General features: G+C 40.7%; 1 protein-coding gene across 5 annotated transcripts; it reads left to right on the top strand.

The window, feature by feature from the left end:
- The first annotated feature begins 1,863 nt into the window (after positions 1-1,863).
- psip1a (PC4 and SFRS1 interacting protein 1a) lies at positions 1,864-11,989 on the top strand. Of its 5 annotated transcripts, none has more exons than XM_088419309.1 (17): positions 1,864-1,916; positions 3,259-3,332; positions 3,607-3,683; positions 3,902-4,040; positions 4,127-4,219; positions 5,053-5,142; positions 6,442-6,492; positions 6,588-6,651; positions 6,734-6,824; positions 6,894-7,077; positions 7,529-7,596; positions 7,844-7,899; positions 8,527-8,597; positions 8,859-8,960; positions 9,028-9,235; positions 10,831-10,912; positions 11,631-11,989. In XM_088419309.1, exons 2-17 carry the CDS (start codon positions 3,261-3,263, stop codon positions 11,659-11,661), a joined length of 1,479 nt encoding a protein of 492 aa, XP_088275435.1. In that variant the 5' UTR covers positions 1,864-1,916; positions 3,259-3,260; the 3' UTR covers positions 11,662-11,989. The 5 variants fall into 5 exon arrangements, with proteins under 5 accessions (XP_088275435.1, XP_088275434.1, XP_088275437.1 ...); XM_088419308.1 differs by lacking the exon at positions 1,864-1,916 and adding an exon at positions 2,779-2,888; XM_088419311.1 differs by lacking the exons at positions 1,864-1,916; positions 5,053-5,142 and adding an exon at positions 2,779-2,888.
- Positions 11,990-12,001: the final 12 nt, after the last annotated feature.

The following is a 12,001-nucleotide window of genomic DNA, read 5'->3' as shown; positions in this document are numbered from 1 at the left end:
GATCGAGCTTCGGAAGCATATTTGAGTATGTACATTTGTCACATGATAAGAATAACGCTCTGCAGATGGTGCTGGACGCTTTCCTCTGCACCTGTAGCCTCTTGTGATGTACGCCAGCAATTAGGCCTCCATACATACCGCGCCTTGGTTAAAGACAATGAAGGATGCCGGTGATACTTGAAGGACGCTTGTCTTCATTCCCGGAGAGGGGGTTAAGGGAGACGCGGAGGCCGGGACGGGGGTCCGGTAGGTCCAAGAATAATACCGAGGCGCCCCCCCCCCCCCTTGCCCAGCCTGCCGGGTGAGAGACCTTCCGTGTTGGAGCCCAGCCAGCTTGGCGGGGGTCCTGCTCAGACAAGGGGATGACAGTGTGTACGACGCGTATGACTGAGCGCGTATCCTTCACCCCGACAGACGAGGCGTTGGCACAACATCCCGGCCCACTCTGTCTCCCGAGAGTCTCACAAAAGGCCTTCATTTGTTAAAGCTTCTTTGCCGCGACCTCGCTCTCACGCTGGGAAGATACTTTTTCCCCTTCTCCAGGTTTGGCCGCTGCCCTCTGGCCATCATGCCGAAGAGAGCATTCATTTGATGAAGAGACGTCAAAAGCTGTCAGAACACCTCCTGTGATTTCAATAGCAGGAACATTTTTTTTTAAAACAAGGGTCGCTCCAAATACGCTTTCTAATGCAAGTCTCTGATTTGAATTGTGATTTGATAGTCTTTGTTTACTGGAATGATATTTGGCATTTTGACAAATATCGCATTGGCCCTTTTGAAAAATCTGTTTGAAAAACAGAACAATTTATTTAAAATTTCCGGTAACTCTATAGGCGATTGTGCTGATCCTGGGTACACTGCACTTTCTGTTTTTGAAAATAAAACAAAGGTAAATGAAATTTTAACATTTTGTGTTATTAGGAAATTTTGGATAACTTAATTTACTGCAGGACCCAATAGAATAGAATAGAATAGAATAGAATAGAATAGAATAGAATAGAATAGAATACCTTTATCATTATTGTATCATTTGGATACAAAAAAATTGCTCCGATTAGTGCATACCAAAAAAAAAATATAAACAATAAATAGAATAAAGAGCTCTCTCATAGGGTGCAATTTTATTTCCAGTATGTTAATCGTGTTGATAGCTATGGGGAAAAGGTTATTTACCTGTTCTTATTTCACTTTTTAAAATATTCTAATGGGAGTTCCTGCTTTTTAGAATTTTACATAGAAGATGAATGTTGTCTAAAAATTACCTAAAAAAAATGTTACATCGATTATTATCGGACTAATTCACTACTAATAATTAGTCTCGGTGTCTGTTGTGAAAAAAAAAATATAGATGTCTATTTTTTACTCCTGTTTACTCCTTTTAATCCTGTGATGTGATGTGATGAACCGAGACCAAACTTTATGACACTGGAGAGCACGTTTCACTCTATAGAATTTATTATAGTCTCAAAATATCCGGGTGGGGAAAAGCAAACCAAAAAAAACATGAATTCTAACACTGGATAGCACATTTAACTTCATATTTTTTTGGTCCATATTTAGAATTCACTATACTCTGCTCACATAACTCCTGTGCATAACATAGATTTGGTTACATTTTTATGAGGGTCTGTTAAAAAAAATGTGTTTAAAGTTGTCGACCTAAATATTGAGACTAAAAAAAAATCCATAACTTTCTAAAATCATTGATTCTGGACCAGAGAAGCACTCCTGTGTTGAAGGGCACCTTTCATGGACTTGAATGAGCGATGGCGTCCTTGAGCCGGCGTGTGTTTAACGTGTGTGTTTGTGTGTGTGTCATACACATGGATTGGCATCTTTCCCCATTTTACTGCTGGCAAGTCTTCGGACGTGTTAGGGAGAAGCCATTGGAGAATGATAAAGTAGTCACAAGACAGGTCAGTATGTTCATTAACACCATGGCAAGATTTCTTGATAAATAGACTGAATTTTTGCAGCTTGCCAAATATAGAATGTCAGTTATATTAAAAGTCGTAATACTGGATTTTTTTTAAATTAGAAATTATGTGTTTGGCCTTCAGTGGGGATTTATGCAACCGAATTCTTTTAATAATCCATTGTAAATAAATCAGCGGCACGATTTCACTGGACAGTTGGAGTTAAGTTTAAGAATGCAATCTATTAACATGGATTTAATTTAGCGAAAATCAGATAGATAGATAGATAGATAGATAGATAGATAGATAGATAATTTATGTAGATAGATAATTTATGTAGATAGATAATTTATGTAGATAGATAATTTATGTAGATAGATAATTTTATGTTACGTGTGGAGTTCCTCATTTTACCACTTGAGGTCACTAAATCACTTTGAATATAAATGCAATATGCATTTAAAATACAGTCGATGAGTCCCGGTCCAATATGGCGTGTAAGTGTACTCATCATGTCCTCAAGCAAAGCAAGGCATTCTCGGGTGGTTAATTTATGGCTGTGGACGTTATATGACATTCCTGTTAATGACATCATAGCATGGCTTATACAAGTTTCTAGGCAACGATAGCCATCATAACCACTCTTATCTGTTTGGAACGGGGAGTCCATTTTTTGTCATTGATATTTACACGTATGAAAATAAACCATCCATGTGAAATAATTACAAATATTATCATTTTTATCATTATAAAATATGAAATTGGATCAAAATGGTTCAGAGCAAGAAGTGTTAATCTCAGCGAAGTATTTTTTGAAAATTGCATCCCCCTTGTATTGTACGTCGTAGTGGTACTGCCGGATGACGTCGGGCGCGGGAGGGGCAAACGTGGTTCGGATTGTGTGCGGAAAAGGAGCATTTTCTTAATTTTATTTTTTTTGAGAGGAAAACGATACGCCACAGCGACTGTCAAGTAAACAACCATCTTATAAATACTGCCATAATATTGCCCACGCGACTCAGTCGGTCGACACACGATATTTCTGTTGCGGCTACAGCATTCATAACGAACAAGCTCCTGTTAGCTAGCTGCTAGCACGTTTGTTGACGTTCGGTGCTACCGCGCACGTGATGGCAAACTTAATATTTTAGTCACATGACTTCTTGCTCTCGTTTGTATTATAATTATTATTGTACTTTGAACGCTAAACGTGTGGGAATGAATGGGGGAAAGGAGATGGTGGTCAGGGGGAGGGGCACCCACACATGATCATGTGTTGTCAGTATTAATATTTGAGTGGCTGGAAGCTTGACGTTTCTTTCTCTTATTTTGTTTTCAACAGATATGGCCGGAGATTGGAAACCTGGCGATCTGATTTTCGCCAAAATGAAGGGATATCCCCACTGGCCTGCAAGAGTAAGTATATAACTGACACAACTGCAGTGCAGAGAATACTTTACGGGATGGGACGTTGGTTTTGCATATTATCTCATCAACACGCGCCCTGCTAACACTTAGAAAGCTTACATAGAAATATTTTATAAATGAAGCGAATGTGCACTCAACTACGGCAATTAAAGCTCACTTAGCTTTGATCATACAGAAGTGAAATTGTACGTCACTATGAAATTCTCAAATGTTCCTAAAAATTACAATCAATTCCCTTAATCGATTTCATCCCCCCTGACAGATAGATGAAGTCCCCGACGGCGCTGTGAAGCCATCCAACATCAAGTTACCCATTTTCTTCTTCGGTACCCACGAAACGTGAGTGATGACAACAAAGGATTTTCACTTTGTGATGGCGCTCTTCATACATCAAATTTTGGCACTTAAAATTGTTAATTCTGGATCATTGCCAATCGTGGCTGGTAGTGTACAAATTCTCTGTGTTGTTTATGTAAATTAGTCCCACCGTTACTTAAGAATGGGAAGACATTTTCAAAACTGGGCCGATCACTCAATTTGCACAATTGTCCCAACAGTGCCTTTCTTGGCCCCAAAGACATCTTTCCATACCAACCCAACAAGGAAAAATATGCCAAACCCAACAAGAGGAAGGGCTTCAACGAAGGATTATGGGAAATTGAGAACAACCCCAAAGTGGAGCTGACGGCACCCAAGGTTTGCATTCTGCAATGCTATGCTAAACTTTAACAAAAAAAGATACTTTCCTGTACATCTCATGTTATCGTCTTGCCTTTATTTAGCCGGTTTGTCCGGAATCTTTGTCCGAGAAAGACTCAGATGCTGGTCAAGAGGGTGAGGATGAGTCAAATGATAAGGAAACGCCGTCATCAAAAGTAAGGGTTTTTTTTTTTTCTTTAACCAAACCTACTTCTCAAGTCATCCGCTCGATGTCACCGACACAGCTAGTGCTTCATCACAGCTTCTTGTCTGTTTTTGCTGCCTTTTTTGATTGGTTGAAATCCGATATGTTCTGATTTCAAAGTAGTTTGGTCCCATTGGAATTAGATTTTCCCTGGGTCAAATCATATCCATCGAAAACATAAAAAACACTCCAATGGTAATGTGAGTTAGGGTTTTATTTTTAAAGAATGAGTTTGGCAAAGTATGAAAACAGTAAAACACTACTGCCCTTAAATAATCTTGGCATATCGCAAGTGTATAAATGAATTGACGCAATGTAAAAGGCACAATAGCACCTTGCTTAATTTCATTAACTTCCGTAATTTAAGTGACCAATTTATAGTTTATTTATAGTGACCAATACACCTGCCATGCATGTGATTAGCATTAAAAAAAAATGAAGTTGACTTTCCCCCTATGTGGCTTAAATTAGGATTTTCTTAACATTGTTGCGGTCACAGAATCAACATTTTTACAATACAATATTTTAGTTGTATGCACCAGTTCATTTGCCTTACAAGAAGTTCCATCCCCGGGGTTATTGTTATAAGTTTCTTGAATGCTGGTGCTGTATCCTGAAGCTTTTACCCAAATCTTAAAAGTAAAAATATATATATATATTTTTAAACACCACTGTCACCTTTCCACTTACTGTTTACATATATCGAATTACAGGTCCGCTAATTATGAGGTTTCACAAAAGGCAACCCGCACTCTCTAATTTTGAGGTTCCACAAAATGGAACACCCCAACTCTAACCTTTCAGGTTCCAGGAAGTGAGGCAGAGCAGGTGGAGGTGGAGGAGGAGGAGGAAGAAGGGCCTATGATCACTGAGCAGGGTCCTCAGAAACAGGATGTACGTACTTTGCATGCTGGGAGGTGTAGATTGGGGTGGGGGGGCGCATGGTTGGTTTTATATGGTGGTCAGGCTTCAGCATTTTCTTTCACTAATCAGCATTTTTAAATTATGAATGCCACTGATATTTCAAGCGTCCCAGACAGAGGTCACCTTGTTGTTTGAAAATGAAGATAAAAATCTGGACGGCGTCTGTGCTTTTTGTTGTCATTGTGGTTGTTAATTTCATCTCCTGCATGGCTTCTTATGCGGGCTTCAGTCGCTGCTTTCTGATTTGCATCATGTTTAAAACTTTTTTGACATGTCCCGCACCGCATGTTTCATTTCCACCGTTACTTTGCTTTTTTCATTTGCATCTGAGCATTTTAAATGGGCTTTCTTCAAATGTATTTCATGAATTTTTGCCCACTGACATGTTCTGAATTATATTACACAACTCCAGTAAAAAGTATGATTACACTTTTCATGCTTTTGAGTTTAAAGGTATGTCCAGACTTTAATTTTTCTTATATTTAAGATATCTTTGATATTTATTTTACCTTCAGTAACAGTCATAAACACTCAAAAATGGGAATACTCTACAGTAATAATAGTTTTTGGAATAATTATGTTGGATAGGAATTGAATTTGTCTTGTTCCTTATAAACCTTGAACCCATTGAAATTATATAGTTTTTAGATATACAGTTATACTTGAATCTTAATTCTGTGTTACTGTTTAGAATTCTTCAGCGCATTGAACAGTTCGATATACCTTTTTTTTTAATAACAAAATTGTACCCTCAGAGGAAAACCGACTCGTCCAAAAAAAATTACACACACAACACATGTTTGTACGGCTATACTAATAAATTGACGTAGAGTAATGCATCTCCTAGCCCCTAACCTTAACCATCAGAAATGATTGCCTAAACCTTACCCTAACCCAATTCAAACCGCTATTCTAAAAGCAAGTCTTGACCTTCAAAAAGAGGTCTGAACAAGCGAGGACCGGGCCAAATGTCCTCACGTCTCTAAAATGTCCTCAATATTTCGGCTGAAATCTCTAACCGGTTCTGACGAGTACAACGGTACAGGAACACACACAAACACACGCAATCCGATCTGCCAGGTCAAGCTTGAAAAGCATGCAGGTCCTAATTTTACCACAAGATGTTGCTGTAGTGCAAGAGCAAAAGAAATGAGGCAAGTTGGTTTCAAGATTTCATACTGCAATGTGTTTTGCTAAAATTCACTACAGCTTAAATGCATTTCAAATTTGAATTCAACTTAAGGACTGACTACAACTGTCACTTCACAGGACCCAGTCCGGGCAGAAGCACCTAAACCTAAAAGAGGGCGAAAACGAAAGGTCGATTTTGATTTAATGAGCTCTCTAGGAGTTTCAGGAACACATGATATCATATTTGAAAGAGACTGAAATGTAATATTGTGGTTTTGACTCAGAATGAGGATGATCAGGAGGCTGAGTCAACGGAAGCTCGTTCCAACAGTCCAGGTATTCCTGCAGGTAAGCTTGGAATTGTCCATGCCCATCCCATAATTTTCCATATGATGTAACAGTAACTATTCACGTCTGGTTTTTTTTTCAGGCGGGGAGGGCATCAAACGACGAGGCAGGAAGCCCAAAAATGAAACCTTTTTGTTGCAGCATCAGGACCGGTCAGGTTCAGGATGTGAAATGTAAAGCCACACAAATATACGTAGACATGTCCCAAAAAATAGAAAAAAATAAGCTTCCTTGCCCCTCAGAGACACCGCTGAGTCTGATAAAAAGAGGAAGAGGGCAGCAGAAGACAAGTCCAAGAGCAACGAGGAGGACAAACGAAGAAAGGAGGACATCAAGGACAAGGATGGCGAAGGGAAAGAGAAAGAGGCCAAGAAGAAAAAGCAGTCCAAAGACGGCAACTCCTCAGGTGCCTCGGATGACGATGAGGTGAGTGTGGTCACCAACCAACTTGTACAGATGATCTTGAAGTATGTGCTACGTTTTTGTACCTCAAACAAATGAGATAAATATTTTTCCAGAATTAAAATGAACGATAATAGCCTTGACAGAGCACAAAGGATATCAGAAAAAGCCTCCAACAACATGAACTTTCTTTAGGTTCTGAACATAGCCAAATTTCCAGATACAAAAAAGGACACACACTTGTGCAACCACATTTGAGTAACACTTATCGCCCCTCTTGAAAGGATTCAATGAAAGCCTCAAATGCATCGTAGAATTTACAGGTCATGTCAATTTTGGAGGGTGTGTAGACCTTTTATATCCGCTATAGATAAACAACCATTTACCCTCACACTCAATTCTGTGAACAAATGAGAGTGTGAAATGTTTCCGGAGACATGCTAACAAGAGTTTTGTTTTGGTTTTTTTAACTCAGAAAAACAAAGGCAAGAAAAAACATCAAAATGCAGATATGGACAAGGATGGACGCCGGCGTAAAGATGAGTAAGTGCTTACACAAAAGTAGAGACCATGCATGCATTTGTGCACATGAACATCACATAAGTCTCATGGCTTTCCTGTCCAAAGTTAGCATCAACGTGAAGTGTGATAACCCTTTGAGCAATCGATATTTAACATGAATATTTCCATCACATTTTTAGTTGCTGTGACATTTTAGTGTATTTGGCTCCTTCCTAGGGTTAAGGCATGATTTTTAATTTTTGTCGTTCTCGTTCCAACCTCCAAACAGATCAAGCAAAGATGACCCGAAGAAAACTGAAGAACGCTCCGGGCCGAAGAAAAAGGGTGAGGTCATCAACAGAGCGAACTTCTCACGACCGTGTTTTTCCTTCGAAGTGTTTACTTAATCGGGGTGGCTCGGTGAAAGAGTGGTTAGAATGTCCGTCACACAGTCAGGAGACCCGAGTCCAAATCCTTCCCACTCCAGCCTTCCTGCGTGGTGTTTGCATGTTCTCCCCGAGCCTCTGTGGGTTCTCTCCGGGCTCTGGCGTTCTCCAGCATTACAAAAACAGGCATGGCAGGTGTATTGGACACTCAAAATTGTCCTTAGTTGTGATTGGATGCGTTAATGGTTGTTCGTCTTGGTGTGCCCTGCCATTGGCTGGCAACCAGTTCAGGGCGTCCCCTACTTATTACCTGCAAACAGCTGGGATTGGCACCAGCAGGTCTGTGACCCTAATGAGGATAAGCAGCTACAGAAAATGGATGAATGATTAGATGTTTCCTTAATCAGCAAAATCAGGAGATGGAATAATAGACCACGCTAATCCCGCAAAACTTCAAACATGACCAAGTGGCACAATGAGACAATAGTGATGGAACCCCTAAACATCCTTTTCCATGAAACGCATTTTTGTTCTTTTTGGAAATCCATGAACGCCACCATTGAAGCGGGTTCATCTTCCTTCGCAGAAATCTCCACAGATGTGAAGCTCCACCGTCTGCACAGTGAAATCAAGATATCATTGAAGATAGACAACCCCGTGAGTTCTTCTTGCCTATTTTTCCAAGTATTTCAATCAAGAGGTGTCACACGGGCCAGTTTTTGATATTATTTTGAGGTCTTCATTTTTCATCGTTCCATAAACAGAACCACTGTTTGTGTTAATGTTTCACAATGTGCTGGATGAATAGACAGAAACAAAAACAGAGACAAAACTTCGTGAGAAGATGACACCTGAACGTACCGGAGATTCTCCCCTCATATTGGCTTTGATGAATGGTAACTGTGCGTATTTGCGTAGGATGTGAAAAAGTGCCTGGACGCTCTGGATGAGATCAGCACCCTTCAGGTGACAACTCAGCACCTGCAGAAGCAAAGCGAGCTCATCGCCACACTGAAGAAGGCAAGTCGCCTTCCCCTCAAAAATCCCAAGTTTCCCAACTTCCCGCGTCACGTTTGCCGTATTCCAGATCCGCAGGTTCAAAGCCAGCCAGGACGTGATGGACAAAGCCACCATGTTGTACAACAAGTTCAAGAGCATGTTCCTGGTGGGCGAGGGCGAGTGCATGCTCAGCAAGGTGCTCAACAGGTCCTTAGCCGAGCAGCGGCAGCACGAAGAAGCCAAGAAAGGCACGCTGAGGAAAGCCGAGCAAGTGCAAGAAAACAACACGGGCGCGGGTAGGTGGCACTATTTTAGACATTGGTCTTCCATTTCTTTTGACTTGTGCTCAGTAGAGTATATCCTGGTCGTTTTGGTGAGGTCTCGTGTTTTGGTAGCATGCCATTCATTTTGCTGTCTTGCTGAAACAAAATAGGCACAACAGTGGACACAAATGAATAGGCCATAAGTCAATTAAACCTGTTACATTCCAGACCACCCCCACACAAAGTGAAATCCAAATACACTATTTCACATTGAAAGAATCAATAAACTACTTCTAATTACTTGGACAAAAAAGTGATTGATCGAAAACTATTTTCTGTTTTCACGCTTTCAAACACTAAAGAAGCAATTTTCGCCTCGTCTCAGCAGCCTTTCAATTAAACGTGTTTGCACCGTTTTTTTTTTGTTCTATTGTCCTAGCATTGCAACCTGACCCAATTCCAAATGACTGACACAAATGGGACCTCTCTAACTCTTTCAGTGCCAAGCGATATTGGAAAAAGAGAACTCTAGAGGGCCGGTAAATTTCGCATTTTCACTCAACTTTCAAGGCCAAAAGAATTGTGTGTTATTTATATGTAAATAAGTGTGCTGCTATATGAAAGATTGACTTCCATTCTTCAGTTAGAATTGCGGTAGGTAATGCAGTAGCTGTGTTGTAAATGTGGAAACACTGCCATCAAATGGTAACAGTTAGCACTACAGTACTCAATTGGCTTATATTAGGAAAACATTAGTCAAGGGTGTCAGCCACTCTTCATAAAAAAAGGTGTTTGATGAGAAATATATTACCCTTATTACTATTCTAAAAGACGAGAATTCTCGTCCATGGATCGCTTGCTTTTCATCCTCACTGGTACCTTCCTGTTAGCGTCACAAAAGAAAGTCAGTAATGTAAGAAAGCCAAAGAAGAAGCACTTGTGAAGTGTGGCGGTTTCCACTGTACCACACACATTTTATGTACGTCAAAGGGTTGCGTTCACTCAGCCTCCAGCCTGCTCGTTAAAAATAATGGCACCATCATACATCCGTCTTGAAATAAAACACAAGACTTAACGTTAGAATTGATTCATATGCTTAGCTATGAATGTGACAAAATCGGAAAGAATCCATACAAGGGTCTTAATGTTCACCTTTTGCGTAATTTTATGATTGCGTGTGAGTGAGCACCCCCCCCCCCCCCCCCCCCGGTACTTAATGTGAATACACAGAACGGCATCACGTCAAAAAGATCCAGGCCGAGTTAATCGAGGTCGTGCGTAACATCGGTAGTCATTCAGACCCGACGAGTCAAAGCATCCTGAGAACCGCGTTTTAGATCTGCATCCTACATCCCCCTTTCATTAGGTCACAGGATTTCCTGAGAAGAGGGTAGTGGCGGGGTGGGAGGACACACCACATCCTGAGCTTGAGCGCCTCGTACCATCGGATTTATCCTTTTCCGCCGTGAAAAGATTCCTTTCTCAGGCGAGGGCGCGGCCAATGGCCGGAAAATTGGAATGATCTCCTCAAGTACTGGGGCTAAGACATGTGTCATCACATGCTCCCGTGTGCTCGTTTTTCCTGCGGTTTTTGGACGTCTGAGCTTGTCTGTGCTTCGACCGTGTAGATAATGCGGGCGAAGGAGATCAGAGCACTGAGGAGAACAAGCAGGAGCCTCGTGAGGATGCCTCGACGGGGGAGAACCTCAGGTAGCCTTTTTTTTTTTCGGTACATCTTGTACAATGAGGTAAAGAGTGATTTGAGCCCACGCAAAAGGAAATAAATGCTGGTTTTAATTACGTAATAAAAAGAATGAATTGAGAAGCCATTAGAGAGGGAAATAGTTACAAAATATGTGAGACTAGTTAAACAAAGCATTCTGATTTCATTCCTGGAATATGAATCAAACAGCAGAATGCTCCTTTTTAGAATCCGTATAAGGTGGCGGCCATTTTGGATTAGCTGTCAACGGTCTATGATATCAGTTGCGCAGGTAACGACCAATCACGGCTCACTTCTTTTCGGAGATTGGGCATGTGATTTTTGATTGGTCATTACCTGAGCACCTATGACATTTTCAGTCGCCAGCAAATAGCAAAATGGCCGCCTCTGACACTGACATTCGCAAATTTCTTGCATTTGTCACACATTCTTTGTCTGTTGTAACAGCATTATTTATTTATGTTTACGTGGTGCCCCAGTCTCAAATAGGGATGATATAGAGAAGTACGGTATTTGGATACAAAAGTAAAGCTTGGTGGTATCCATGTCTTAGTATTGGCGCTTTCTATTGTTACTGGTATCTATCTGTAATCCTGCATTCCCGAATTTTTTTTTTTTTTTATTAAAATTTACATACTCAGCAGATATTTCTCACTACGTAATGTTCGGCAACTGGTCTAACTCGGCTGATTGGTTCTTCCGCAGCGCTCCTGTTGTTCCGGAGGCATCCGCCTGACTACCTGAAAGTCTTCACACTGGGATGCTTCGTCCAGTTGCTCGTGGCTGATATTCTTAACCAGTTTCCACGTTTGACGAGCGTTATAGTCAAAATCGCTGCTTCAAGTTCCCTCGGTTGACGTAGTAGTAGAAGACAACGTCGGTTGTCAGCTTTTACCGTAGTTGAGGAGAAAATGCTTCATTCCAAACATTGTTCAAGTGTCTTTTTTAAAGGTGTTTCTTCCTTTTAAAGGTGTGTAAATAAGAGTTATTTTTGTGCCTTTTGGTTTGATACGTTTCAGCGTCAAATAATAAAGTAGTGCACTGTATTATCCAGTGAGCTGTGATTGATCTCACCA

The sequence above is a fragment of the Hippichthys cyanospilos genome, chromosome 7, assembly GCF_059441005.1.
Source record: "Hippichthys cyanospilos isolate Australia breed blue-spotted pipefish chromosome 7, RoL_Hcya_1.0, whole genome shotgun sequence".
NCBI lineage: Eukaryota > Metazoa > Chordata > Actinopteri > Syngnathiformes > Syngnathidae > Hippichthys > Hippichthys cyanospilos.
The sequence above is the reverse complement of the archived record's forward strand: the minus strand, read 5'-3'. Positions and strand labels throughout refer to the sequence as shown.

Bases quoted from the DNA above. Each gene is read 5' to 3' on its own strand.
- psip1a (XM_088419309.1), top strand. From the start codon at position 3,261: ATGGCCGGAGATTGGAAACCTGGCGATCTGATTTTCGCCAAAATGAAG. The intron at 7,900-8,526 runs GTGAGGTCATCA...CTTCCTTCGCAG, and splicing joins CTCCGGGCCGAAGAAAAAGG to AAATCTCCACAGATGTGAAG. The intron at 8,961-9,027 runs GCAAGTCGCCTT...GCCGTATTCCAG, and splicing joins TCATCGCCACACTGAAGAAG to ATCCGCAGGTTCAAAGCCAG.